This window comes from Cololabis saira, chromosome 23, assembly GCF_033807715.1.
Source record: "Cololabis saira isolate AMF1-May2022 chromosome 23, fColSai1.1, whole genome shotgun sequence".
In the NCBI taxonomy this organism is placed as follows: Eukaryota; Metazoa; Chordata; class Actinopteri; order Beloniformes; family Belonidae; genus Cololabis; species Cololabis saira.
In genome coordinates this window covers 18,450,362-18,465,083 of record NC_084609.1, presented here as the reverse complement: position 1 = coordinate 18,465,083, position 14,722 = coordinate 18,450,362, and the positions used below count along the sequence as shown (strand labels likewise).

General features: G+C 38.5%; 1 protein-coding gene across 2 annotated transcripts; it reads right to left on the bottom strand.

Annotated features, from left to right (window-relative positions):
• Positions 1 to 4,799: 4,799 nt before the first annotated feature.
• ints13 (integrator complex subunit 13) lies at positions 4,800 to 14,475 on the bottom strand. 2 transcript variants are annotated; one of them, XM_061714799.1, is made up of 18 exons: positions 14,093 to 14,475; positions 11,645 to 11,896; positions 11,473 to 11,547; positions 11,150 to 11,352; positions 10,783 to 10,863; positions 10,585 to 10,675; positions 10,357 to 10,485; positions 9,998 to 10,021; positions 9,045 to 9,129; positions 8,169 to 8,261; positions 7,776 to 7,865; positions 7,465 to 7,643; positions 7,217 to 7,381; positions 6,454 to 6,608; positions 6,120 to 6,350; positions 5,840 to 5,970; positions 5,298 to 5,433; positions 4,800 to 5,053 (listed from the first exon to the last, which is right to left on the bottom strand). In XM_061714799.1, the coding sequence occupies exons 2-18, from the start codon at positions 11,867 to 11,869 to the stop codon at positions 5,017 to 5,019; spliced, it is 2,130 nt and encodes a 709-aa protein (XP_061570783.1). In that variant the 5' UTR covers positions 11,870 to 11,896; positions 14,093 to 14,475; the 3' UTR covers positions 4,800 to 5,016. The 2 variants fall into 2 exon arrangements, with proteins under 2 accessions (XP_061570783.1, XP_061570784.1); XM_061714800.1 differs by lacking the exon at positions 9,998 to 10,021.
• Positions 14,476 to 14,722: the final 247 nt, after the last annotated feature.

Sequence of the window (14,722 nt, the reverse complement as noted above, 5' to 3'; positions counted from 1 at the left end):
AAGGAGAGAAACGATACAAGTCGAACAATCCGGCTACTCTGAAGCTGCCCTTTTTGATAATATAAGTGTATCCACAAACGGGAACCGCCCTGGAGAAGGAGGAACTTATTCTCTGCTGCTTCGACCCGTTGGAGCAGAAACTGGTTTGGATTGGTTGTTATCAGTAGCTGCAGCTTGTTGTGTTCACCCTTGCTGGATAGAAGTCTGCACAGCTAAGGTTACTACAGTTAAGAAAAACAAGCTTTTCCTCTCCGGCAGTTGCTCGGCTTGAGTCGTACCTCAGATAAAAAAGATTCAGTGTGGCTAAAGCTAGAAACACTATGAGAAAGAGACGAGCTGTACTTTTTCATGGTCAAGCACTCAGCAAGACTCCCTACTGGTGGTTGTTTAAGGTGAAATCAAACCTTTCCAGTACACCTTAGACTGGCAGGGGGTGTGACTCAAGAGCCTGGTCAGCAGGTGCCATCATGTGATAGTTGAGGTTGTTTTGTTTTTTTAACTGGATCCTGAACTCCACAGGAACCCAGGGGAAGGGTAATAAAACCGGGGCCGAATATCCTGCAGTCAACCACAGCCAGATTTGCTGGCTGTTAAACAGTAATCAATTTGTGAGGATATGAAGACATTTTAAGTCATCATTGCATCACACTACCAATAATTTGTTAATAATAAAAGAATATCTGCTCATCCGTTTGGTTTGGAAAATAAACGTTAACTTGTGTTGCTGCTGTGAATTTTTGCAACAAGAACAATAGCCACAATAGCTTGTTTGGTCGTATTCACTATGTTGTCAGGGGCAACAGTCATGACCTCTGTCTTACCTGAAAAATGTTGTAAGCAGCTGGAAGCCATCCTGTCTATGATAGCTTTAAGATAATCAAGAAGGACAGAACTTATTTATATCAGTGTGTCTATATGAGAAAGATAATTAGATATAACCTGTCAAGTGGGACAATAATACTGTTGGTAATGAACATAAAGGCATCAAATATAGGGACATGAACAGTGGGCCCAATACAGCCCCCTGAGACACCACAGGACATTAAAGAGCCCATAACATCCGTGTTTACAAGTTCATAGCGTTGTTTTTTTGGTGTCTGCCGTCACAGGTTAACCTAAAACACACATTTTTGCAACACTTTTCATTTCTACATCTCGTCAGCATCAGTCCTGTCATCCAGTCTGCTCTGATTGGTCAGTTGATGTGTTAAAACAGCAAACTACAACCTTAAATCAGAAAAGATTGGGATGACATGAAAATAGTTGTTTTGATTGAATACAGTGAGAACCAGTTATTTGGTATCATGTGACACAATCTCATGACTTTCTCTGTTAGACAGAGAAATTGAGATTTTTCTGAATCTGACAGTGTAGTGGATCTATTCCTTTTTGAGCTTTGGCAGTATTTTTCATGTCAGTCATGAAGCACAGAGGTAATCGTAACCGTCAACTGAAGAAAATTGTATATGTCCCTGTTAACCCATCTGTAAATCTTCTACTCTCCAGTGAATTTTTGCATTTGAATTTGCGCGTGCATCCAGTTGCTTTAAACACAGGACTTTTTCTTCACGACTTTTGTCTCTTGTGTCGTGTCATGAAAATGTAATATAAGGTTATCTTGGCTGACAAATGGATGTCACCTTCAGTATTACAGTAAAGTAAGCAGTAAAGATAGATGAAGTAGACCGTAACCCAACTTTCTGTCATGACCCATGTATCAAAAACATGGCGTTGTGTCATATATCAGATTTTTTGTATTTATTCTGAGCCTGGAGGCAGTCTGGCCCCTGCAGCTCCAACCCTAACCTAAAAACACACTGCTCACACCGCTAATCAGAAAACTAATATTGTAATCATTAGTTATCCCTGGAGGAGGACAGACTCTCCACAAGATATTTTATTGTAAACTTCCATCGCATTTGTCTTACGTTTGAATGAAGATTGCAGGACACATAACTATCGGTGATAAGAATTATTTAAATCCATTTACATATCCCTGAACACAAGTTGCTGGCAAGTAGTTTTGTGAGATAAATGAGAACGTGGCAGCTGCTGGAGGCTTTATAGTCCGTCATAAACCATTATTTCCAATCTGACATGTATTCTTTGTCAATCTCTGGCTCTGGTTTTCTGCTGACTACTTAGAGTGTGAGGTGTCTTTACCCAAATCATTGTTTAAGGTTGTTTTTTTTAGTTTTTAGTTTTTTTTTGTGGTGGACTTCTGGTTCAAGAAATTAGCTCTATGTTGGCCAATCAAGTTTATGGCTGTTTTTTTTTTTTTTTTTTTCTTTTGGGATTCATCAATATAACAAGTGAATTTTCTTGCTAATACACTGCTCAAAAAATTAAAGGAACACTAATTGGAGTATAGCATCAAATCAGTTGATCTCCTGGGATCTTCATCCTGTTAGTTGAGTAGCAGAGAGAGCTGCTAATCGGTTTTCAGCTTTGGTGTTCATAAAATTAACAATAGCGCACTAGTGGGGCAATGATGGAATGATCCCCAAAACAGGAATGGTTTTACAGGTGGAGGCCACTGTTGTTTTTTTCCTCTTCATCTTTTCGGCCTGTTTTTCTTTAGTTTTGGATTTGATGATCTGTTTTAGCTTCAGTGTCAACCTGAAGACTGGGGGTTCGCGGTTGCTAGAACAGCAAGCTTCAAGGACAAAAACTCCTATCAAAGTGAATCATTATACTGAACAGATGGCAGACGTTTGCAATCTCCTCTCTCTTCTTCACACAACATTACTGGTGTGACGTTCTGTGTGCACCATGAATTTCATGCCGTGTACACGGCATTGACCCCTATCTTTGCCCCGACCTCAAACTGTGTCACTTCACGCAAAGACATCCACAGAAACTTGCTCGTCTGACCCTGCGACCTCACCAGGAAACCCCCCTCTACACTGAGCCCGCCAAAGCCGACCACACTGACTCAGACCGCCGGCCCACAGTGAGCACACAGGCCGTGTCTTGTTGTTGTTCACCCCTATGTGACTGTGCGGTATTGTTCTGGATGTTTAATCACGCACATCATACGTGGCGGTGACTGTCCCAGCTGTATGGATGAATGAGTGGGAGAACATATGGCGCTAACAGTCACAGACAGAGCAGTGATGGATGCGGATAACGGGAATGAGTTCAGGCTGTGCGTCATGTTGGGCATGATATGGAATAAATGCCTTTTCTTAAAGTTATAAAACTCCTCTTACCTGAGTAAAACTTAATTTATAATCGGACGGTACTATAAGATCATCGTAAAAGAGAAAATCTGATTATTATTTATTTATAATTTTGTTCTACTCAAAGTTCTGCTATTGTGATGATCAAAATTTGCTGAAAAAGAGATAAAAGTGGCAAAACAGTTTCAACTTCACCATCTCTCATGATTATATCAAATAAGACCTAAAATATATTATCATAATACATTATTTTATCTAATATACTCACATTCTGTGTATGTGTGGGGATATATAAACAGAGTGCAATGGTTTGTAAGTTATTGAAACCAGATATTTAACTGACAATTAAAAAAGGCTGCACCAGAAGTTTAAACTAATATTAGTAATGTGTCAATAAAACTGGGACAGGCAGACTGGGCATATGAGCAGAACTTGGTTTGGTATCTTCCTGACTAATGCAAGATGGCCTCGGGGAGGCAAAATATTTGTATTAATGTATAACATTTTTATTTTCACTTATTTATGTAATTATCGGATTATGGGAGTGGTAGAGAGGTCTGTTTTTAAATGCCGTCCTTTCTGTTTCATGGGTCACCGAGTCTTTAAATAAGTGAAAACCATAACACTAATATCAGTACTCCACGGCCCTGTCTGGTTTGTTTTTCTTCAGCCACCTTAAACAAAGAATTAAAAAAATTGTTGCTACTGAACTTTAGATCGAAGTCAATGAAATCAGTGTCATCATAAGACAAAGCCATCCACATATCTATTTCTACATGTATCATATTCAATGAGCAAGCTGTTGAAAGCAGCTCAGCACTCCCATACAGGCTCCTGGCTCCATCCGGGATCAGTCCGGATGGGATTTATTGGCAGCATGAGACACCTGATATCACAAATCTAGTTTTCATTGAAGAGTTTTTAAAAGCATCATCTTTGGTATCACCAGTGCAGATGTTTCTCACATCTTTCACCTTCCTGCTGACATTGATTAGGTTAAATAAATGTTCTGGTTTTTGTTCACATCATTGTGCATCAACAAGTTGTTTTTTTCTTTTACAGGCTGAAATACATATATTCAGTGTCTAAAATGTGTTTTCCCTGCAAAAATACATTTTCATATACAGGACTGTCTCAGAAAATTAGAATATTGTGATAAAGTTCTTTATTTTCTGTAATGCAATTAAAAAAACAAAAATGTCATACATTCTGGATTCATTACAAATCAACTGAAATATTGCAAGCCTTTTATTATTTTAATATTGCTGATTATGGTTTACAGTTTAAGATTAAGATTCCCATAATATTCTAATTTTTTTAGATAGGATATTTGAGTTTTCTTAAGCTGTAAGCCATGATCAGCAATATTAAAATAATAAAAGGCGTGCAATATTTCAGTTGATTTGTAATGAATCCAGAATGTATGACGTTTTTGCATTACAGAAAATAAAGGACTTTATCACAATATTCAAATTTTCTGAGACAGTCCTGTACATATACAATAGTTCCAGGATGCATCAGCCATGTGAGTGCGCCCTCTACTGGACAGAAACGCTACAGGACCAACCAGAGCCTCCATGACCACCACGGGGAAATCAAACAGCAGTGTTTTCTACAGACAACTTTTAATGTGTTATACAATATGTGAACAGCATATCTACAAAACTGGGGATAAAAAAATTATAAATTTTCTTGTTTATAGTTCAGTCCATTTTATCCAAAGTTTTTATGTGAGAGTATACGATAACTCCCAGGTCTGGAAAACAACAACGCTGTGGTCCTCAATCTTCAGAAGAACTGAAGCAACAAAGCTTTCAAAAAACAAACAAAAAAATCATCTGGAGGCCTTTCCATTTTCATGAACATCCATCCTGTAAAGAGAAAGGTTTAAAAGGGTTAAAAACAAACAACGAAAAAAGGTTTTGGCTTTTTGTTGCTAAAAATGAAATAATAAAAGATGGATTTATTTTAATTTATCAGAAAGATGATTTAATCTGATTTTATTGTTGAGCTGTATTTCTCAAATAGTTTAAGAAGTGGGGATTGAGAATTTTGAGAAGTATAAAAAGACGACAATGAAGACAAAGTAAATAATGATCTTTTTTAATGACCCACCCGTTCTCATCTTTGAGATGCTGGTACAACTCAAACTTGTTGTTGACTGAACTGGCTCTTCCCACAAACTCCTGGTGTTTCCTGGAGTTGGCCGCGGTGATCCGGTTGGTCCACATGGTGAGGAGGGAGACGGGACCTGCAGAAACGGAGATGGATGGAGATATTCACAAAAATAGCATTTTAAATCTAGTGTAGAAGTCTTTAAGTACAAAATTTTAGTTCAGTGCAAAAATGTGCTGAATAAATAAATTATTTACTAAATATATAAACAATAGAAGAAATTGTTGGGAGTGTTTAATAAGTCTTAAATGTATTCCTTTAACATTGAAGTTTTATATTAGGTGTGTTTTTATGGTCTGAAATGAGTCTATTTCAAATGCTGAACATCACTAGCTGATGTACATCTGGTCTAAAAAGTTTTTAAAAAAAGAAAAAAGTCTCGGACAGCTGAAGGCAGCAGAGGTGGTTTGTTAAATGAATTAAATGCTTTTTCTTTTAATGATTTCTTAATGGTGTATTTGTGTGCTGGACGGCTGTAAGACCTTTTGCTCTCTCCGGAGGCTGGACCTCCTCCTGGACCAGCCGAGGCTTCTTGTTGAGCGGCTCTGGTGAGTCCGGTGAATCCTTGATCACCTCCGACTCTGGCTCTTCCTTCTCCAGCAAACCTTTCAGTCTTGAGTGGAGTGCGGCACAAGAAAACACAATTATTAGAAGAAGACTGATGTGATTAAGTCAATGAGCGTTAAGATCACTTCTCCTATTCATGATAGGAGTAAGATGAGCATTAAAAAGGTGTGACATGATATCACACATCTGACTGACCTTTCAGAGTCCTGCCAGCTTTTGTCTTCTGTCTCTTTGCTGCCGTTTTTCTCTGTCCTGTCCTCCCTGTCTTCTCTCTTCCTCCCCCTCTTCTTCCTCTCCTCCTCCTCGGGGGGTTTGCTGCGGCAGGCGACAATGCAGTCCAGGACTCGCTGGTGTCTGTCTGTGGCGCCGGCGTGAGTCTTCACCAGGGTTTCCAGCTCGTTCCACATGATGCGGTACTGTTCATCCCTGGAAGCAGCAGATGCAGGAACATCATCATCATCATCCCGGTTAACCGCCGTCTTGACTGCTGCTCTGGTGGCAAACGAAGGCTTCATATATGTTTAACTACCTCTTTGGGCCTTTGCCTCTGGACCCCACAGTTGAAATGGGGAGTGGGTCATTCTTCCTCTCCATGTCCACCAGGTTGTAGACGGTTTTCTGGCAGGTCAGAACGTCCTCCTCGGTGAGAGTCTCTTTCACTATCAGGTTAGCCAGGGGCACCACCTATTGGCAAGGCAAGTTTATTTATATAGCACAATTCAGCACAAGGTCATTCAAAGTGCTTAATATTAAAAGCAGCAAGACACAATTAAACAGTGAATAACAAATAAAATGATAAGAAAAGAGGTAAAATAATAAAAAGCACAAGTTGTTAAAAAGTAAGGGCAGTAGAGTACAGCAGGTAAGTATTTAATTTAAGTAAACAGTAATATTTTAACCCTGATTTAAAAGAGCTGACAGTTGGAGCAGACCTCAGGTCTACAGGAAGTTTGTTCCACCGGTGAGGAGCAGAATAACTGAACGCTGCCTCTCCTTGCTTGGTTCTGGTTCTGGAACCACAACAAACCAGATCCAGATGAACCTCAGGGGTCTGGGAGCTTCATAGGAACTAACAGATCCAGCATGTATTTTGGTCCAAGACCATTCAGGTCTTTGTAGACCAGCAGTAAGATTTTAAACTCTATCCTTTGACTCACTGGAAGCCAGTGGAGCGATTATTTCATGACCGGTTGGAGGAAACATGAACGCACAGTTGCAGGGATGTGCAGACTTGGTCACTTGGTTGACAAATAAAAACATTTCTTATTAACGTAATGATCGGTGGTGCTCACCGCCTGCATGTTGAAGATGGTTGTCTGGGAGATGATCATGGGCCAGTATCTGGTGTAGCGTTCCAGTTGACCTTTGGCCCTCTCTGCTGGTAGCTTCCCTGAAGGATCATGGGAAGACTCAGAAACAGGAGTCAGCCGGTTCTCCCTCATAAATTCACCAAAATCCTTACGGAGAAAGAGAAAAAAAGATATTATATTGAGAATATTTTATCAGAAGATTTAAGTCAGCTGGCGGGAGTTGAGCGTACGGTGATTCTGTAGTCAGTCACTCGACCCCCGCAGCCCTCGCTGATGGACGGCGGGTCCTCTAAGGTGGAGCGGTTGCTGTTGAGCACGTGCAGGAAGATCTCGCCGCCGTGGCTGCTGAGCATGTGGCTAATGACCTTTGATCCCGACTTCCTGGGCTGCTCCAGCAGCACGGATCGACCTGCGGTTCACATGAGAGGATATTATCTCAGGAAGACTCCAAGACGCTCTGCTGCTTCAAAATGCAGACAGAAGGCTTGAAGTATATATAAAATATAAGATGCAATTTTCAAAACGTGTTTTTTCTTTTTACCGTTAAGAAGAAAGTTTGTCAAACATGACGAGGGGCGACTGTTTACGTCTGTGGGAGAGATGCGATAGGCTCCGGTGCAGTAATGCAGCTCTGCGGTACCAGAATAAAGTGTCATTGATTTTGTATTATGGCACGCCGCATCAATAACATCTTCGTTGTTGTACGGATTTTGTTCTTTATTAAATCAAACAGCATGCATCTTCAATTACAACTACTTCAAAAACTAAACATCTGTCAAAGAATCATACATGATAAATACTATTCCAGTTGTACATAAAACCAATTTGATCATCTTGTGTAAATGAAAACAAGATTTGAAAAGTATCTTGAAAGATTCATGTTCAAAATGTGTAAATATTGGAGTAAGTACTTGAGTTGACTGCGATTTCCCACCTATACTGTTGGTTCTTGGAGTGCACCACTTCAGCGTCACCGTCTCTTTAAGCGTATTATCTCGAGTGCTGGTGCCGGCCATGTGCAAGTCTCCTGCACAACACAGACGCAGAGCAAAGATCAGACCACAGCTGAGCTATGATGTTAAATGAAATAAGTCCAAATATTAAAACATAATGCAACATAAAAAAAAAAATGTAAACTGTGATATTGTGTAAAATAGAAGCAATTCATATTAAGTGCATATTAAACTGCAAATTTTACTAAATTAACTTATTATAAATATTGATCATATGAAATGTGCCGTCTTTGAAAAAAATATACGGATTTGACTAAACTAAAGGTAACAATACATCTGCAAATAAAACAAAACTAAAAGAAAAACCGGAGACAATCTTGGCTGCAGTAATGGCTCTCTTATGCTAAAAAGTAGTAAAGTAACAACAGTACTTAAATGCTCACCCAGCGTTACTGAAAAAATAAAATGAGTGCTAAACATATTCCAACTATCACAAATGTTTTGTAATTTTTTAACATCCTGATTAAAAATGAGTATTCAATTTTGATCAATGAAAGAAAAGCTTTACCATCTCCTAAATCTTTTTGTTATTTTCAGTTCATATAAATGTTTAAATTACTAGAAAATGAAGGATGCCAACTGTTTTAGAAACAGGATTTTCACATAAAATCAAAGATGTGAAAGAATCTCAAACCAATTGCAGATGTGGACAAAGTAAAGAGAGAAAGCCGGTTTGCTGTATATTGCACATTTGGAGAAGAAGCTCTTCTGATGGACCAGTAAATAAAAACATATAAATAATAATCTATTCATTGCTCAAACAGTCCTATCCTATCTATTAAAACCTATGTACTCACCACTTTTAAAGAACTCCAGATGAGCGTCTTTGTGATGCAGGAGCTCGACATCATAATTAGCTGACGTGTTGGCATGCTGCTCTTCCTGCCAAACAGCAAATAAGGTAACAGACGTAGGTTGTCATCATATAAGACTCCCAAAATATACTACCTCGCACACACAGATGTGTGAGGAGAAAAAAAATGTATGCAAATCATTTTAAGAACTAAGGTCTAAAAGATGATGGATAAAGTAAAATGAGATTTTGGCTTACTCACTGACTTTAAACACCGGAGACCAGAGTCTCCAGGCTTTGTTATGCAGATTTCACAGTTGTTTGACAATATTAACAAGAACTGCTTTATATATGGAGGCTCAGGAAATGGAGGCCTGGTAATGGTAACCGCTCACAGTTGGAGCACATTTTGAGAGTGATAACAGAAAAGTAGCTGCAAGGATGAATCTAGCTCAGAACAATTAAGGTATGGCAACATTTGAAAACGAATCATTGAGACTGGACAATGGACCACAGTGAGACACTAAATGGAAAATGTTTGTCAGAGGAAGAGGAGGAGGAGGAGGGCTTGAGGGGGCTGTGGACAGAGATCAGGGTAGGTTTGGACAACTTTGAAGGAATGCTCTCCTCAGGTACCTCAGAGGTGGCAAGGCTGGTCTCAGACACTCACACTACCTGGCTTTTTTAACATCTTTGAATTTGCTTGAGATTGTGATATTAAACCACAGAAAACCAGTTCCAAGTATTAATGTTTTCCAATGAACCCTGCACTCCCAGACCAGCGTTGCCCATCCTCTTCTTGACCCTCACAGGCAGGTCTGTAGCTCAACTGTCACATCAAACTCACTGAATGATGATCTACAAGTGTTTGCAACAGTAGAGCTCAAATTATACACGCTACACGATGGAAACTCTGCCCATTCTTCAGTTTGACGTGTGTGTGATCAGAGTACTAACCTGTTCGCAAACATTTAATGTGGGCTAGCAAAACAGAAAATACAGCATGAAACCAACAGCAGGTTCACAGTCTTATCAACATGCAGATGAGAAAAAACTAAAAGATGAGGTTGCTGAGTTTCATGAAATGTTATGGGGACAAAAGGCCACAGAGAATAAGCAAGAAAAATTAAGTAGTGTGGATAAAAAGGGAGAAAATAACAAAAGAAAAACAAATAAAGCAAAAAAAAAAAAAAAAAAAAGACTTGTGCAGTGTAATCTTAACATGACTTTTTACTGTCAGGAAAAAGCACGTCAAGGCTTATGTAATGAGAGATGGGGAAAGACTACACTCAAGGTAGGAGGAAGAAGCTCTTTACCTTCATCGGGATGTTTGTTATGGTGGTGGAGGCCAAGTCAAACTGGAGCTGGACCAAAATGTTGAGTTTGGTGGCCAAGTGCCTCCCAGCACGAACACTGTGAACCTCGCTGGTGAGCAGAGCTGAGATCTGAGACACAAGAGAGGGCGAGTGAGAAGTGAGAGCTGCCCCATGATGCCGTTAGAAGCAATGACGGCTAAAACCAGCAACATCAAGCTTCTCACTCACATCTTTCCTGGGCCGGTCAGACACCAGCGTGTCCTCACCCTGTGGGTAGATGTGAACTAGGACCAGTTCACACTGCTGGATAGCCATCAGCCTGAAAACACAAAAACAAGTTTTGGTACCAGTTTGACTCCTTTTGTAGCAGCGGTTTTCCCACAGCACAGACATTTTTACGGTGTGTTTTGCCTGTCATCTACTGACCTGTCTGAGCCTGCAGCCAGCTTGTTTTGCTCTATAATGGTTTCCTGGATGCAGTCCTCCAGCATGCGCACATGAGTATCACTGTCAGAGAAAGAAAATACAGAAAAATAAATAAAATAAAAATATACAAACTCAGATGTAGAACAAATAACATATCAGTTTAACAAAATCTAACCCTGGTTTTGATTATCATCATCAAAAGCTACTAAGGTTCTGATTTAATATGATTTACTACTTGTTTCTGTATTCTGGTCCATCATATTGTGCATGGCTGGTTATATATTTGATCATCCACATAGCCACTGTTTTGGATAATATTTATCCACAGCATTTAATCTTATGTCAGCTTCATTTGTCTCCCGTTTACCTTTTTGCGTTGGTTAAGCAGATGATTCGGCCTCGATTGGCAACTCTCTCTGCTGTGTCCATTAAAGCAGTGCGCTTCTCATGCTGCAACTCCGTGATCTGGCACAGCGACTCCACCGCAGCAACTAGGCCATGCAAGATACTGCAGCACTCTGGATCCTCACGTGGATTTGGTGGCCCAACAGCTGCCAGAGCTGACATGAGCTGCAAAGAGAGAAAAGTGATTTAAGTAGACTAAATTATAATGAACAGACATGCTTTTACTGCATTTTACACTCTTAAGACATCCAGTTGTCTTAAGAGTGTTAAAAGGAAACAGATTACCTCATGAGTGCTCTGATCTTCTCGTCTCCAGGTGTTTAAAATGTGAAACTCTGAATCACTCACAATATAATTTACCTGTAAAAGAAAGACAATATCAGTGGCATTGCTGGCCTTACTGATACACCTTACTTCTGATACATCATGACAAGAGAAGTTGATTGAAGAAACTAACTAGTTTGTCCCTTGGGTAAACATCATAGAGGATCCGGCAATACTCCAAAGAGCACTCCACAGCGCAGGTCCACAAAGACTTGGACACGGGGGCCAGAGGAATAACCCCCTGAGCTCGGCTCTTTGTCAACACGTCACACTCCACCTGCTGACGACTGGATTCTGACATGTAGGGACAGTGGTCCACTACAAAGACGGTCTTGTGTGCCACTGAGAACATCTTCATTTTTGCAAATCTGCAGTCCGTGCGGATCTGGAAGAATTATAGAAGAATTTGGTGAGTCTGGGTTCCCCTGCTGTCTGTTGATGTTTATTGTAGACTGAAATCTGATGCCTCTTTCTATAATGTATGACCACTAACATATGAGACTGTAAAATACTGCAAGAGCTTCACCTAAATGTATTTTATTTAAGTATTTTATTACAATTATTTGGACCAAAAATCAGGTCACCTTACTCCCTTCTTTTACAAAATGACCTTTTCATTGTTTGCCAATCAGTAGGCGCTGCTTTTACTCCCTTGTGGCAAGATGACAATGACACACTAATCAGGCTCAAACTGTGGCCCTTTGGGTCCAGATCATTACCGCTAGAAATTATTTGGAATAAGCTGGAAAAGACTTTGTGCAGTGTTGTAAGTCTACCATCACAAATATAAGATCTTTACGATATGTGAATATAACTTTGGACCGAAAGAAATGCTTGGACATAACAAAGTCATCACTTTCCCATGAAGAATGATCTGGTTTTATTGACTGTTTGAACACTATACCCATAGAACTAAGGAACATCACATCTCTTGATTCCTTCTCTAAAAACACAAAACAGTGGTTACTTGATAATCAAACATGCTGTCATAATCTGGTATAGGGGTCAGGTTATTGTTTTCACTACCTGTTTGTGCTTATGTGCTTTTGTGTGAGCTAATTTGTTTGTGTGCTCTTGTTCTTCATTTATGTTGTTTGTCATTATTCGGAGTTATGTCATGGTTTTACTAATTGTTTGTACTCTGTGCTCTAGTGTTTTAGTGTGTTCTCCTTTAATGTTTTTTATATATGCCATCAACCTGCCAGGGACTGCAGATGTAAATTAGCCTGTATGGCTAAATCTGGCACATTTACATGATGGACTCAAGTGCTCATGTTAATTAATGTGCGTTGTCCCCTTTTAAATGAATGAATGAATACATTTTTATTTCGAACATGTATATAAAAATGAAAGTAAAAATAAAAAGATAAACATTTACATCTTCATATTCACATATGTTCGAAAAAAAGGAGTAGGAAGAAGTATACACTTTTTCCTAGTTCCTACCCCTTTATAACTCTATGAATTTACATTATTGCTATTAATATATATACACAATATCCATATAAATATAATCTATATAAATACTATGTAAACATGCCTATTATTACATAATTTGCCATATAAGTATATAGAAAATATAAATATTACATCAATATTACATCAATATCTAGAAAATACAAATATTAAATAAATCTATATAAACTACTTAAATATCCCTATAAATATATATGTGCTACATACCCAATAAATATATAACATATATTACATAATTATAACTATCCCTCTCAACAGATAATATATAGAGGACTGTCTCAGAAAATTAGAATATTGTGATAAAATCCTTTATTTTCTGTAATGCAAAAATGTCATACATTCTGGATTCATTACAAATCAACTGAAATATTGCAAGCCTTTTATTATTTTAATATTGCTGATCATGGCTTACAGCTTAAGAAAACTCAAATATCCTATCTCAAAAAATTAGAATATTCTGGGAATCTTAGTCTTAAACTGTAAGCCATAATCAGCAATATTAAAATAATAAACGGCTTGCAATATTTCAGTTGATTTGTAATGAATACAGAATGTATGACTTTTTTTTTTTTTTTTTTTTTTTTTTAAATTGCATTACAGAAAATAAAGAACTTTATCACAATATTCTAATTTTCTGAGACAGTCCTACATAAATATCTAAACATATCTTAAGCAAGTATAATATACAATTTTTCCCTATTTTATTTATCACACTCCTCGTTAACCCATTTCCTCTTCCATATACCTGTTTATAAATATTTTTTGTATCTCTTTTTAAACAGATTTATGTTAGTACTTTCTTTCATTTCCTGCTCCAAACTGTTCCACAGTTCAATATGCACACACTTTTCATTGTTGTTCGTACTTTATATTTTCTAAAATTCAGTTCTCCCCTTAGATTAAAATAGCCCCTTTCTCTAAATGAAATGAAATTAAATGTTTAATGTGATCCAACAAATAAACAAACACAAACCATTTGCAGAATTTAGGCTTAATCCATTTATGCATCTTTACATCAATAAAAACATGGTTGTAATTAAACCCTGGACTTATTCCTGGAGGTGTATGAACAGTAAATGTGACCTGTTGGTTCGTGTCAACTCACCAGGAGGAAAACCTGCGATCAGGGAACAGAATCACACTGGAAAGCTGCTCTGCTTTGACCCGAGTCTGAATGGCTGAACTTGCTCCGTGTCTGACTCGAGTCTCAGGACATGTTTATCACCAGCTCGAGATTCAGCAGCAGTCAGGTCGACCCGCTACGGCAGCATGTCCGGCTAACGCTGGGCCGACGTTTACGATCGACGATATAGATCATTATGCATGATGGAAATTGTAAAATACAAGGGTAATTATATTCCAAGTAAACCTACAACCGTAAAATAATTACCAAATGGTTTTACGACACTTGACAAAGACATGCAGCAACAAAACACTGGGAGCTAATACGAGCTAGCAGCTTTGTTATTGGCGGAAATGCATTGTCAAGTCGTCCGTCATCATTTTCTTTCCCCTGTGCGCAAGAGCGAGGCGTTGAAGTAGTTCCGTAGACTAGAAAGATAAGAGGTCCACATTTAAGATTTTAAATATAATCCAAATTCATTTAACAAAAAAAATAATAATTGGGGGGGATGACTTTAAATTTCTATTTTTATGAATAAAGAATTTGCCTAAACAGAGGATTACATTACAACAGAGTTCATCACTTTTGTTTTGTAAAAACATGCCAAATGTT

Excerpts from the sequence above, each read along its gene's own strand:
- ints13 (XM_061714799.1), bottom strand. The coding sequence starts at position 11,869 with ATGAAGATGTTCTCAGTGGCACACAAGACCGTCTTTGTAGTGGACCAC. Across the intron at positions 8,262-9,044 it reads TCTGGAGTTCTTTAAAAGTG|GAGACTTGCACATGGCCGGC; the intron begins GTGAGTACATAG and ends TGTGTTGTGCAG. Across the intron at positions 6,609-7,216 it reads CCATCTTCAACATGCAGGCG|GTGGTGCCCCTGGCTAACCT; the intron begins GTGAGCACCACC and ends CCTTGCCAATAG.